This window comes from Drosophila melanogaster, chromosome 3R (genome assembly GCF_000001215.4).
Source record: "Drosophila melanogaster chromosome 3R".
Lineage (NCBI taxonomy): Eukaryota > Metazoa > Arthropoda > Insecta > Diptera > Drosophilidae > Drosophila > Drosophila melanogaster.
The window spans coordinates 2,499,973-2,515,632 of record NT_033777.3 but is presented as its reverse complement, the minus strand read 5'-3'; the positions used below and the strand labels follow the sequence as shown (position 1 = coordinate 2,515,632).

The 15,660-nt window shown below is 37.1% G+C and overlaps 1 protein-coding gene across 1 annotated transcript in view; it reads right to left on the bottom strand.

Annotated features, from left to right (window-relative positions):
- Nucleotides 1–15,660, bottom strand: part of Myo81F (Myosin 81F) — a 1,965,857-nt gene that overhangs the window by 17,300 nt on the left and 1,932,897 nt on the right. The window contains exon 21 of the mRNA NM_001316563.1: nucleotides 11,753–11,956. Within this exon, the coding sequence (NP_001303492.1) occupies nucleotides 11,753–11,956 (204 nt within the window). The remainder of the gene's footprint in view (nucleotides 1–11,752; nucleotides 11,957–15,660) is intronic.

Below are 15,660 nucleotides of genomic sequence, written 5' to 3'. Positions count from 1 at the left end.
CCCAGCCTAAAAACTACTTCACAAGAACGAGCTTTCTAATCATGACTTGTCAGCAGTTTTGCTAACGTGCGCACCTTTTCCGGTTGGCAAACTCAATAAGTACACTTCAAAGGCAGTGCTTCGATGACAACCTTGGAAAAAGCGGCTCGGACCAAACACCGCGACGATCCATTTGTCATACGAATGTGTGAAAAGGAGAAAATATTGTCGAAACACACAGTGAGGACTGATGAATGACGTTAGTTACAAAAAATGAAATTTTTCTCAGAATCTTAATATTTATTATTGTTGTGTAATAATTGCATAGCTGGTAAAAGGTATATTTGAGTTTAAAGAATAAATTAAAAATCTGCTAGTGGCTGCAACATCTAAATAGTACTTCTTTTATTCGTAATGACATCTTTATGACTTAAATATTTAAATGAACTTTACGCAAAAACTTTACGAAAGATTTCACCGAAATGATAAATACTTTCTTACCTGCGGTGTGGTTAAAATCACCTTAGATTGTTTTTTTTTCCGTTCCAGTAAATATCATTAATGAATTCAAGTTTGGAGAAAAAGATATAATAGAATCGTATCCGTAGGTACATAAAACATTTCTTGAACGATGTTCCAGTAGGTGAATACCTTTTTGATCGATTGCTAGCCAAAGCGTTCACCACTTTGGCCACTTTGTTGTAAAACTTTGCTGGAATATAAAAAATATTTGATTCAAAAACTCTAAGCAAATTGTACGCTCTTAACGCTATTATTAAAACTGTTAATATAAATAATATGTACTATTTAGGCTTCTAAGCTTCATCAATAAATTTTTGTGGATTGTTTACGTTGATTGTTATAGTGAGTATATACTAGAGTCAAACAAGAGAACTGATTATATTATATTATATTATATTATTATATTATTTAAATAACAATAAGTAATTGGTTGACTAGATGTGAAAAAGAAAAGAAGAGGCCCTTCCCAGTGCAAGGATACGCTAATACATTAATAATTTAATAGTTTAATTTTGTTGGAGTTCTGCGTTTTAATCTTCTTGGTTCCAACTCTGTCATCGGTATTTGTCTCAAGTTTGAGTTTTGGTGGCTAAGTAGTTGATTTGTGTGTTTTTTGCTGCTTTTTTTTTTAAATAGTTTCGTTGACTGTTTCTATGCTTAAATCATTATGTATATCTTCGTTTCTAATGTACCATTCGGTTTTTGTGATTATTCTGAGCATTTCTTTTTTTGGTTTTGATTCCGCATTTTGATTGCGTTTGCTGAATTAGCTGTAAGTGGGATTTACTGGCAATTCCGCAGAGTTCCGTTCCATACGTCCATATTGGTTTTATTATCGCCTTGTATATTGCTATTTTATTATGTAATTCTAGTTTTGAGTGTTTTCCTATTAGCCAGTTAAGTTGACGAAATTTGTTTTTTATTTCATTTCGATTATTTAGAATGTGCTGTTTCCATGTTAGTTTTGAGTCAAGTTAGTCCAAGGTACTTGGCATATGGGTGTAATAATATTTGATTGTCATTGATTTTAATTGCGAAGTTTTTGGGTTAGCGTTTTGTGTATATTACTTGTTGAGTTTTGTCTTTATTTATCTCTATACCATCTCTGTCTCTCTATTATCTCTATAAGCAGACAACATTTATTATTTCCTTGTTTGTCTTAAATCAGACCACTGTGCAAAAAACACAAGGTTCAATCTTTCAAGCGAGCTGTTAAAAGAATTATTATACAATATATGATAACAAAAGAAATTTATTAAAAACCTCGGGTGGTTTGACAAACACGAAATAAAATTCGGAGCGCAAAAAAAGGCCATTCGCTTTGAAGCTAGAAAGCTTTTTACGTTACTTTTTCATGTTAAGGAAGTGAAACAAGAAATCAGTGTATTGCGTAAATTCACAGTATAATGGCCTTAAGCTATTGGAAAGATGTCCGTAGTGATCGGAGAGCTGTCATTCCTAACGCAGGCAGCATTGACTCTGCTCATCGTTTCTCTCTTGTATTTCGCGTAGATTTCCCAAGGAATTCCGAACCAGGTAATATAACCGTGAAACCGGATCCGCCCGTTACATCCGGGTAGACCAAGGCTACTTAATCTGCGGGACACAGATCTTGAATGTGGAGGACTTAACACGCAGCACTTTCCCAACCCCACTCGATGCTTCCACTGCAGCTGCGGTCATTGCTCTGCAAGAGGGACAGTTCCTAACCCACCTCCATCGCAGCGTCTGCATTGAAAGGCCAACGACTCTAAAGCGCAGCAGCGTACCGCTGATGAAGTAGCATACGCTACGCGTGTGACTGCAGTGGAATTTGCTGTTGGGCCGCGAAACTTTCGAGCGGCCGGCAAAACGCAGGCCAGTCAGTCCAATTACGGCAGCGGAGCGGAGCTAAGAAAAGAACCAAACCTTCTAATTAATTCCAACTGAATAAACCTGACTCCCCACGCCTTTACTTAATACCATTTAATCCGTCGATTGAGATTAAGAATACAGATTGTAGAGACACAGACATTTAACCATGTGGCCACGCCCACTCTAACGCCCAAAACTGTCACGCCCATACTTTTGAAAAATGTTTTAATATTTTTTTTTTATAATTTTATTAGTCTTTCCATCGATTTGCCTAAAAAAATTTTTGCCACGACCACTCCATCGCCCTAAAGCCGACCAAAACTGCCACACTTTTGAAAAATGTTTTGATTGCTCTTCGTTCTATTGTTTGTCTTGCTAATTTTTATCGCTATACCAAAAACACTGTGGCCACACACTCGAATATTGCCAGATGGGCATTACAATTAAAAACCATGTGTTACATGAAGATACGTTAAGCAGATACCGTTCCGGCCTTCACCAAGATGACCCCACTAGCTGAGTAACCGGTATCTGATATCTTGTTAAAAATTAGAGTTAAGGCTACGAAAGCCGCACACGGTAGGTAGCAAACTAGCTCGCCCCGTTCGCCTGGAAGGCATACCACACAATCCACACACATATTGGCGCACCCAACAGAACTCACCACGAAAGAAAGTGGTCAAGATGAGCGAGATTGAGAAATCGAGTGAGCGCAAGTTCACGCTACTAAATCAAACCGGAAAATTGACACGCCAACAAGAGAGACAGGGAGAAAACGATCACGCCAGAAACTTCTGGAAGAAGGCGAAAAGTCCTCGTCTAACGTGTATGTTTTAATGAAATCTTGGCAAGCCTCGATGCGTCGTCACCTTAAGTAAGAGCTAACCCTAAAATGCAACGGTGCAGAAAAATGTAGAATTGAATGGCTGAAAGGAAAAATAATTATACACTGGGAGAAATTATGATTCAGAAAAAGGTTAGGTAAAATAAAAAATTGGCGGAAAATTAAGCTTAATAAAATACACCCCGAGAAATCGAAAAATGTATCAGAAAATACAAAAATATGCACAAGAAATATCAATAAAATAAGTGTGAAATCATAAATAGAAAAATAAATCATAAAATATAAACTAAAGTAAGGAGAAATACATTGTGAAATTAAATTTTTGAAAATAAAACATGGAAAATCAACTTAAGAGAGGACGCATGATTTAGAGCCCCTAAAAGCGTCCCAAATATTCCTTTGTCGCATGTCGCTGCACTTTTGTTCAATGATGGTACAGAATAAAACCATTTTCGCGTAGCAACCGAGTGGCTGACAACCCTCAAGTCAGCCCACCGTCTCATCCAAGGGATCTTTATAAATTCTTTCTGTAATGAGATCCTGGCGTGACTTTTCTCTATCCCAGCCTAAAAACTACTTCACAAGAACGAGCTTTCTAATCATGACTTGTCAGCAGTTTTGCTAACGTGCGCACCTTTTCCGGTTGGCAAACTCAATAAGTACACTTCAAAGGCAGTGCTTCGATGACAACCTTGGAAAAAGCGGCTCGGACCAAACACCGCGACGATCCATTTGTCATACGAATGTGTGAAAAGGAGAAAATATTGTCGAAACACACAGTGAGGACTGATGAATGACGTTAGTTACAAAAAATGAAATTTTTCTCAGAATCTTAATATTTATTATTGTTGTGTAATAATTGCATAGCTGGTAAAAGGTATATTTGAGTTTAAAGAATAAATTAAAAATCTGCTAGTGGCTGCAACATCTAAATAGTACTTCTTTTATTCGTAATGACATCTTTATGACTTAAATATTTAAATGAACTTTACGCAAAAACTTTACGAAAGATTTCACCGAAATGATAAATACTTTCTTACCTGCGGTGTGGTTAAAATCACCTTAGATTGTTTTTTTTCCGTTCCAGTAAATATCATTAATGAATTCAAGTTTGGAGAAAAAGATATAATAGAATCGTATCCGTAGGTACATAAAACATTTCTTGAACGATGTTCCAGTAGGTGAATACCTTTTTGATCGATTGCTAGCCAAAGCGTTCACCACTATGGCCACTTTGTTGTAAAACTTTGCTGGAATATAAAAATATTTGATTCAAAAACTCTAAGCAAATTGTACGCTCTTAACGCTATTATTAAAACTGTTAATATAAATAATATGTACTATTTAGGCTTCTAAGCTTCTTCAATAAATTTTTGTGGATTGTTTACGTTGATTGTTATAGTGAGTATATACTAGAGTCAAACAAGAGAACTGATTATATTATATTATATTATATTATTATATTATATAAATAACAATAAGTAATTGGTTGACTAGATGTGAAAAAGAAAAGAAGAGGCCCTTCCCAGTGCAAGGATACGCTAATACATTAATAATTTAATAGTTTAATTTTGTTGGAGTTCTGCGTTTTAATCTTCTTGGTTCCAACTCTGTCATCGGTATTTGTCTCAAGTTTGAGTTTTGGTGGCTAAGTAGTTGATTTGTGTGTTTTTTGCTGCTTTTTTTTAAATAGTTTCGTTGAATGTTTCTATGCTTAAATCATTATGTATATCTTCGTTTCTAATGTACCATTCGGTTTTTGTGATTATTCTGAGCATTTCTTTTTTTTTTGGCTTGATTCCGCATTTTGATTGCGTTTGCTGAATTAGCTGTAAGTGGGATTTACTGGCATTCCGCAGAGTTCCGTTCCATACGTCCATATTGGTTTTATTATCGCCTTGTATATTGCTATTTTATTATGTAATTCTAGTTTTGAGTGTTTTCCTATTAGCCAGTTAAGTTGTCGAAATTTGTTTTTTATTTCATTTCGATTATTTAGAATGTGCTGTGTCCATGTTAGTTTTGAGTCAATAGTTAGTCCAAGGTACTTGGCATATGGGTGTAATAATATTTGATTGTCATTGATTTTAATTGCGAAGTTTTTGGGTTAGCGTTTTGTGTATATTACTTTTTGAGTTTTGTCTTTATTTATCTCTATACCATCTCTGTCTCTCTATTATCTCTATAAGCAGACAACATTTATTATTTCCTTGTTTGTCTTAAATCAGACCACTGTGCAAAAAACACAAGGTTCAATCTTTCAAGCGAGCTGTTAAAAGAATTATTATACAATATATGATAACAAAAGAAATTTATTAAAAACCTCGGGTGGTTTGACAAGCACGAAATAAAATTCGGAGCGCAAAAAAAGGCCATTCGCTTTGAAGCTAGAAAGCTTTTTACGTTACTTTTTCATGTTACGGAAGTGAAACAAGAAATCAGTGTATTGCGTAAATTCACAGTATAATGGCCTTAAGCTATTGGAAAGATGTCCGTAGTGATCGGAGAGCTGTCATTCCTAACGCAGGCAGCATTGACTCTGCTCATCGTTTCTCTCTTGTATTTCGCGAGGATTTCCCAAGGACTACCGAGCCAGGTAATATAACCGTGAAACCGGATCCGCCCGTTACATCCGGGTAGACCAAGGCTACTTAATCTGCGGGACACAGATCTTGAATGTGGAGGACTTAACACGCAGCACTTTCCCAACCCCACTCGATGCTTCCACTGCAGCTGCGGTCATTGCTCTGCAAGAGGGGCAGTTCCTAACCCACCTCCATCGCAGCGTCTGCATTGAAAGGCCAACGACTCTAAAGCGCAGCAGCGTACCGCTGATGAAGTAGCATACGCTACGCGTGTGACTGCAGTGGAATTTGCTGTTGGGCCGCGAAACTTTCGAGCGGCCGGCAAAACGCAGGCCAGTCAGTCCAATTACGGCAGCGGAGCGGAGCTAAGAAAAGAACCAAACCTTCTAATTAATTCCAACTGAATTAACCTGACTCGAAGCCTTTACTTATTACCATTTAATCCGTCGATTGAGATTAAGAATACAGATTGTAGAGACAAAGACATTTAACCATGTGGCCACGCCCACTCTAACGCCCATACTTTTGAAAAATGTTTTATTATTTTTTTTTTATAATTTTATTAGTCTTTCCATCGATTTGCCTAAAAAAAACCAAAACTGCCACACTTTTGAAAAATGTTTTGATTGCTCTTCGTTCTATTGTTTGTCTTGCTAATTTTTATCGCTATACCAAAAACACTGTGGCCACACACTCGAATATTGCCAGATGGGCATTACAATTAAAAACCATGTGTTACATGAAGATACGTTAAGCAGATACCGTTCCGGCCTTCACCAAGATGACCCCACTAGCTGAGTAACCGGTATCTGATAGTCGGGGAACTCGACTATAGCATTGTCTCTTGTTAAAAATTAGAGTTAAGGCTACGAAAGCCGCACACTGTAGGTAGCAAACTAGCTCGCCCCGTTCGCCTGGAAGGCATACCACACAATCCACACACTATTGGCGCACCCAACAGAACTCACCACGAAAGAAAGTGGTCAAGATGAGCGAGATTGAGAAATCGAGTGAGCGCAAGATCACGCTACTAAATCAAACCGGAAAATTGACACGCCAACAAGAGAGACAGGGAGAAAACGATCACGCCAGAAACTTCTGGAAGAAGGCGAAAAGTCCTCGGCTAACGTGTATGTTTTAATGAAATCTTGGCAAGCCTCGATGCGTCGTCACCTTAAGTAAGAGCTAACCCTAAAATGCAACGGTGCAGAAAAATGTAGAATTGAATGGCTGAAAGGAAAAATAATTATACACTGGGAGAAATTATGATTCAGAAAAAGGTTAGGTAAAATAAAAAATTGGCGGAAAATTAAGCTTAATAAAATACACCCCGAGAAATCGAAAAATGTATCAGAAAATACAAAAATATGCACAAGAAATATCAATAAAAATAAGTGTGAAATCATAAATAGGAAAATAAATCATAAAATATAAACTAAAGTAAGGAGAAATACATTGTGAAATTAAATTTTTGAAAATAAAACATGAAAAATCAACTTAAGAGAGGACGCATGATTTAGAGCCCCTAAAAGCGTCCCAAATATTCCTTTGTCGCATGTCGCTGCACTTTTGTTCAATGATGGTACAGAATAAAACCATTTTCGCGTAGCAACCGAGTGGCTGACAACCCTCAAGTCAGCCCACCGTCTCATCCAAGGGATCTTTATAAATTCTTTCTGTAATGAGATCCTGGCGTGACTGAGCTCTATCCCAGCCTAAAAACTACTTCACAAGAACGAGCTTTCTAATCATGACTTGTCAGCAGTTTTGCTAACGTGCGCACCTTTTCCGGTTGGCAAACTCAATAAGTACACTCCAAAGGCAGTGCTTTGATGACAACCTTGGAAAAAGCGGCTCGGGCCAAACACCGCGACGATCCATTTGGCATACGAATGTGTGAAAAGGAGAAAATATTGTCGAAACACACAGTGAGGACTGATGAATGACGTTAGTTACAAAAAATGAAATTTTTCTCAGAATCTTAATATTTATTATTGTTGTGTAATAATTGCATAGCTGGTAAAAGGTATATTTGAGTTTAAAGAATAAATTAAAAATCTGCTAGTGGCTGCAACATCTAAATAGTACTTCTTTTATTCGTAATGACATCTTTATGACTTAAATATTTAAATGAACTTTACGCAAAAACTTTACGAAAGATTTCACCGAAATGATAAATACTTTCTTACCTGCGGTGTGGTTAAAATCACCTTAGATTGTTTTTTTTCCGTTCCAGTAAATATCACTAATGAATTCAAGTTTGGAGAAAAAGATATAATAGAATCGTATCCGTAGGTACATAAAACATTTCTTGAACGATGTTCCAGTAGGTGAATACCTTTTTGATCGATTGCTAGCCAAAGCGTTCACCACTTTGGCCACTTTGTTGTAAAACTTTGCTGGAATATAAAAATATTTGATTCAAAAACTCTAAGCAAATTGTACGCTCTTAACGCTATTATTAAAACTGTTAATATAAATAATATGTACTATTTAGGCTTCTAAGCTTCTTCAATAAATTTTTGTGGATTGTTTACGTTGATTGTTATAGTGAGTATATACTAGAGTCAAACAAGAGAACTGATTATATTATATTATATTATATTATTATATTATTTAAATAACAATAAGTAATTGGTTGACTAGATGTGAAAAAGAAAAGAAGAGGCATTAATAAAGACATTAACAAGACATTAATAATTTAATAGTTTAATTTTGTTGGAGTTCTGCGTTTTAATCTTCTTGGTTCCAACTCTGTCATCGGTATTTGTCTCAAGTTTGAGTTTTGGTGGCTAAGTAGTTGATTTGTGTGTTTTTGCTGCTTTTTTTTAAATAGTTTCGTTGACTGTTTCTATGCTTAAATCATTATGTATATCTTCGTTTCTAATGTACCATTCGGTTTTTGTGATTATTCTGAGCATTTCTTTTTTTTTGTTTTGATTCCGCATTTTGATTGCGTTTGCTGAATTAGCTGTAAGTGGGATTTACTGGCAATTCCGCAAAATTCCGTTCCATACGTCCATATTGGTTTTATTATCGCCTTGTATATTGCTATTTTATTATGTAATTCTAGTTTTGAGTGTTTTCCTATTAGCAAGTTAAGTTGTCGAAATTTGTTTTTTATTTCATTTCGATTATTTAGAATGTGCTGTTTCCATGTTAGTTTTGAGTCAATAGTTAGTCCAAGGTACTTGGCATATGGGTGTAATAATATTTGATTGTCATTGATTTTAATTGCGAAGTTTTTGGGTTAGCGTTTTGTGTATATTACTTGTTGAGTTTTGTCTTTATTTATCTCTATACCATCTCTGTCTCTCTATTATCTCTATAAGCAGACAACATTTGTTATTTCCTTGTTTGTCTTAAATCAGACCACTGTGCAAAAAACACAAGGTTCAATCTTTCAAGAGAGCTGTTAAAAGAATTATTATACAATATATGATAACAAAAGAAATTTATTAAAAACCTCGGCTGGTTTGACAAACACGAAATAAAATTCGGAGCGCAAAAAAAGGCCATTCGCTTTGAAGCTAGGAAGCTTTTTACGTTACTTTTTCATGTTACGGAAGTGAAACAAGAAATCAGTGTATTGCGTAAATTCACAGTATAATGGCCTTAAGCTATTGGAAAGATGTCCGTAGTGATCGGAGAGCTGTCATTCCTAACGCAGGCAGCATTGACTCTGCTCATCGTTTCTCTCTTGTATTTTGCGTGGATTTCCCAAGGACTACCGAACCAGGTAATATAACCGTGAAACCGGATCCGCCCGTTACATCCGGGTAGACCAAGGCTACTTAATCTGCGGGACACAGATCTTGAATGTGGAGGACTTAACACGCAGCACTTTCCCAACCCCACTCGATGCTTCCACTGCAGCTGCGGTCATTGCTCTGCAAGAGGGGCAGTTCCTAACCCACCTCCATCGCAGCGTCTGCATTGAAAGGCCAACGACTCTAAAGCGCAGCAGCGTACCGCTGATGAAGTAGCATACGCTACGCGTGTGACTGCAGTGGAATTTGCTGTTGGGCCGCGAAACTTTCGAGCGGCCGGCAAAACGCAGGCCAGTCAGTCCAATTACGGCAGCGGAGCGGAGCTAAGAAAAGAACCAAACCTTCTAATTAATTCCAACTGAATAAACCTGACTCGAAGCCTTTACTTAATACCATTTAATCCGTCGATTGAGATTAAGAATACAGATTGTAGAGACACAGATATTTAACCATGTGGCCACGCCCACTCTAACGCCCAAAACTGTCACGCCCATACTTTTGAAAAATGTTTTATTATTTTTTTTTTTTATAATTTTATTAGTCTTTCCATCGATTTGCCTAAAAAAATTTTTGCCACGACCACTCCATCGCCCTAAAGCCGACCAAAACTGCCACACTTTTGAAAAATGTTTTGATTGCTCTTCGTTCTATTGTTTGTCTTGCTAATTTTTATCGCTATACCAAAAACACTGTGGCCACACACTCGAATATTGCCAGATGGGCATTACAATTAAAAACCATGTGTTACATGAAGATACGTTAAGCAGATACCGTTCCGGCCTTCACCAAGATGACCCCACTAGCTGAGTAACCGGTATCTGATAGTCGGGGAACTCGACTATAGCATTGTCTCTTGTTAAAAATTAGAGTTAAGGCTACGAAAGCCGCACACGGTAGGTAGCAAACTAGCTCGCCCCGTTCGCCTGGAAGGCATACCACACAATCCACACACATATTGGCGCACCCAACAGAACTCACCACGAAAGAAATAGGTCAAGATGAGCGAGATTGAGAAATCGAGTGAGCGCAAGATCACGCTACTAAATCAAACCGGAAAATTGACACGCCAACAAGAGAGACAGGGAGAAAACGATCACGCCAGAAACTTCTGGAAGAAGGCGAAAAGTCCTCGGCTAACGTGTATGTTTTAATGAAATCTTGGCAAGCCTCGATGCGTCGTCACCTTAAGTAAGAGCTAACCCTAAAATGCAACGGTGCAGAAAAATGTAGAATTGAATGGCTGAAAGGAAAAATAATTATACACTGGGAGAAATTATGAATCAGAAAAAGGTTAGGTAAAATAAAAAATTGGCGGAAAATTAAGCTTAATAAAATACACCCCGAGAAATCGAAAAATGTATCAGAAAATACAAAAATATGCACAAGAAATATCAATAAAATAAGTGTGAAATTATAAATAGGAAAATAAATCATAAAATATAAACTAAAGTAAGGAGAAATACATTGTGAAATTAAATTTTTGAAAATAAAACATGAAAAATCAACTTAAGAGAGGACGCATGATTTAGAGCCCCTAAAAGCGTCCCAAATATTCCTTTGTCGCATGTCGCTGCACTTTTGTTCAATGATGGTACAGAATAAAACCATTTTCGCGTAGCAACCGAGTGGCTGACAACCCTCAAGTCAGCCCACCGTCTCATCCAAGGGATCTTTATAAATTCTTTCTGTAATGAGATCCTGGCGTGACTGAGCTCTATCCCAGCCTAAAAACTACTTCACAAGAACGAGCTTTCTAATCATGACTTGTCAGCAGTTTTGCTAACGTGCGCACCTTTTCCGGTTGGCAAACTCAATAAGTACACTTCAAAGGCAGTGCTTCGATGACAACCTTGGAAAAAGCGGCTCGGACCAAACACCGCGACGATCCATTTGTCATACGAATGTGTGAAAAGGAGAAAATATTGTCGAAACACACAGTGAGGACTGATGAATGACGTTAGTTACAAAAAATGAAATTTTTCTCAGAATCTTAATATTTATTATTGTTGTGTAATAATTGCATAGCTGGTAAAAGGTATATTTGAGTTTAAAGAATAAATTAAAAATCTGCTAGTGGCTGCAACATCTAAATAGTACTTCTTTTATTCGTAATGACATCTTTATGACTTAAATATTTAAATGAACTTTACGCAAAAACTTTACGAAAGATTTCACCGAAATGATAAATAGTTTCTTACCTGCGGTGTGGTTAAAATCACCTTAGATTGTTTTTTTTCCGTTCCAGTAAATATCATTAATGAATTCAAGTTTGGAGAAAAAGATATAATAGAATCGTATCCGTAGGTACATAAAACATTTCTTGAACGATGTTCCAGTAGGTGAATACCTTTTTGATCGATTGCTAGCCAAAGCGTTCGAGGCCAATTTGTTGTAAAACTTTGCTGGAATATAAAAAATATTTGATTCAAAAACTCTAAGCAAATTGTACGCTCTTAACGCTATTATTAAAACTGTTAATATAAATAATATGTACTATTTAGGCTTCTAAGCTTCTTCAATAAATTTTTGTGGATTGTTAACGTTGATTGTTATAGTGAGTATATACTAGAGTCAAACAAGAGAACTGATTATACATATATTTTTTGTGTGTTTTATTTTTCTTTAAATACCTGTTTTTTTTTTAATAACAATAAGTAATTGGTTGACTAGATGTGAAAAAGAAAAGAAGAGGCCCTTCCCAGTGCAAGGATACGCTAATACATTAATAATTTAATAGTTTAATTTTGTTGGAGTTTTGCGTTTTAATCTTCTTGGTTCCAACTCTGTCATCGGTATTTGTCTCAAGTTTGAGTTTTGGTGGCTAAGTAGTTGATTTGTGTGTTTTTTGGTGCTTTTTTTTTAATAGTTTCGATGACTATTTCAATGCTTAAATCATTATGTATATCTTCGTTTCTAATGTACCATTCGTCTTTTGTGATTATTCTGAGCATTTTTTTTTTTTTTGAGCAAGTTTCTAGTATAGGTGATTATAGCGTCCGGTAGTTCGTTAAGAATTTTCCATCGGATTAAATCATATCCGGGGGCTTTCTTGTTTTTAATTTGTTTTTTGTTATAGTTTCAATTGCACAATTTAAGTTGGTGATTTGTCTTAGAAGCTCAGCATTGTCGTTGTCCATGTCATTAGTAAATGATGTTTTAAAGTGTTCAGCAAGAGTGTCTGCTTTTTCATTGTTCGATCTCGCCTGTTGTTGTTCATATAGGTGGCTTGTGTTTAGTTGAGTTCGCCAATTATTTGGTCGCTTTCCACAGGGAATAATTTGTAGATAAGGAAGTTCTAAGTTGGCTAATTCCCTTGAGCTCGTCTATTGCTCTATCAAGTTCGTTTTTATCTTCTGGGTGCCTGGTCCTTTGCCATATCCTCCTAAGTTCACGTTTTTGCCTGATTTTTTCTCTACTAAAAGCGGGAGTTTTCTTTAATGTGATCATTCTTATAGATGGTGTCGATTGCGTTGCTGCATATATAATGTTGTCATTTAATAATGCTATTGCCGAGTCCACTTCGTTGTTGGTCTTTAAGAAATATTTATTTCCATGTTTCTGTCTCAGGAAATTTTTGGCTTTCAAAGCGAACGGTCGTGTTTTTTTTTTCGACCCGATTCTTATTTTGTGTTTGCCAAACCAGCCGTGGTTTTTAATAATCTTCTCTAATTATCATATATTTTAAACATAATTATTAAAGATCCGTTCGCTTCGTGAGTGATTCTTTTGTGCTTTGTGCAGCAGTTTAAACAAATAATATACAAAGTATTTTGCATTTTTCGTCTTTTTGTTTTGTTTATTCTCCCTTTTGTGCGTTGTTCGCAGTGCTGTTTGGTGTTGTTTTTTGCATGCACATAAACTGCACTTCTCGCTCTCACTCTCTCTCTCTTTCGCTCTCCCACACAAAATCTAAATTTCTCAGCGTGCAGACTGCTCTCGTGCGGTTCTTTTAACAGCTCGCTTGAAAGTTTTGATTTTGTGTTTCCGTGCACAGTGATCTGATTTCAGATAAACATGGAAACCGTAAATGTTGTCTGCTTTTATAAAAATTGTTGCCAGGTTATCAAACAAGAGCAGCCAAAAATGACTTGTTGGCTATGTGATAGAATGGTGCATACTAAGTGCGCTGGTTTTAATGGCCGTACAAGTGATAACCTAGCAAAGGTTCAAAATCTAAATTACTGTTGTGATGCTTGCCTTGTGATTGCGAACAAGATGAAATCGTTTATGCGCCAAACTAAAGTGGCTTGAAAGAACTGATCAACAGTTTTGGCGTAGCTAGGGATAGTTTTCGTCGAGCCGATGATCTTCTTTCCGCGCTTAATTCACAGTTTAATGGCCTTAAGCTATTAGATGAATCTCCAAAGCGCAAAAAAGCCGCTGGTGGTAGGCTGCCTAAGGCCCCGCAACCACGGGCAAATGATCAACAGGACTCCACAACTGATCAGCTGTCAATCGCAGCAAATCCGCATATGTTGCTAAGATCGGCAGCTAAAAAAGATGCGGAGCAATCCGATCAATCCGCTGTGGAGGGTCCCCACCCTGTGATTGCTAAAAATTCCGAATTGTCTGCACTGGTTTCTCAACCAGTGATTTCACCTATCTTGATTAGTTTACCACCACAAGGAAACAATGTGTCCGGACTACCGGCACAAGTTGGCACTTCAGAAATACAATCTGCATGGCCAAAACCCCTCGCGGGGGTTCTACTCAAGAAACAAATTTTCGTTTCTCGGCTTTCCCCTGATCAAACATCGTCTGATGTATTGTCTTATATACAAGACAAAACAAAAGCCGATAATATAAAAGTGGAAAAATTTAACTTCTCTTACGCGAGGGACATATCATCTTTCAAGGTAATTGTCCCAAACCAGCTTTTTTTGACCATATGTTCGGGTGATTTTTGGCCGGATAGTATGGTGGTAAAAGAGTTTGAAGCTAAGATCAAAAATAGGAAAAAGGGGCCCGTGGGAATTAAACTTCCCTCACGTGGCCAGACCACTGCACCATCCCCCTCTTCATCTTCTTCCTCTTCTTCCAGCTATAAAATTGTTTAGCCTCCGAAAATTTGCCTTGCGAAAACAGGAAATTCGCTTTATTGACTTCTCTGAATTTACTTTTAATACATCAACATACAATCGACATAAGTATTGCCACCTCGAAAGTAGGATGATATGGATCTTCAGGTTGAGTAAGAGGTGCTACCCTGGGCAGAAACACACTTTCAAGACTTGTTACAAAACATAGATCCAACAGTCGACCAAGAGAGTTTGGAATATAATTAACTTGCGACAACGATAAGTCGAGCAAGCCGTCAATAAAATCATGTTGTGCTAAAGGGAGAAGGATATTCGATTGTTCTTCTGGGGACCACATAGTGCCAGTTATATTAAAATCAGCTAGAACTACCAATTTTGTCCCTGTCAGACAGTTTATTCAAGATGGACTGGACAGCGGACAGATGATTCAGATATTTTGAGAATTCAGAAGATGGCGGAATATATGAGCAAGTAATATAATGACAGCTTTACGCATATGAATTCTGAGTTACGGGACTCGTCAAAAAGTAACTCCTCCGACGCGAGGGTAGATCTAACCGCAATTAAAACTCCACCTCCCCGTCTGGAGGGACTGTCAAACCTATATATAGTGTACATACCTGGACAGACTTCGGAGTTAAGTATCTCCGGCTTTAACCAAGTCTCTGCGAACACTATTATATGGGATGCAAAGGAAAAGCTATCACAATACAATTTGGTTAGTTTGCTACGCAAGCCTCTAGCATTTTGATAGGAAATAGTAAGATTAGATGTTAGTTTTTTGATGAAAAGGAAGAAGATGAGGAGGCGGATGGTGCAGTGGTCTGGCCACGTGAGGGAAGTTTAATTCCATCGGGCCCCTTTTTCCTTTTTTTTTTTAATCTTAGCTTTGAACTCATTTACCACCATATTATATCCGGCCAAAAATCACCCGAATATATGCTTGAAAAAAGCTCATTAGGGACAGTTGTCTTAAATTGTCTTGTATATAAGACAATACATCAGTTGATGTTTGATCAGCGGAAAGCCGAGAAACGAAAATTGTTTCCTTAGTGAAAGCAGCGCCT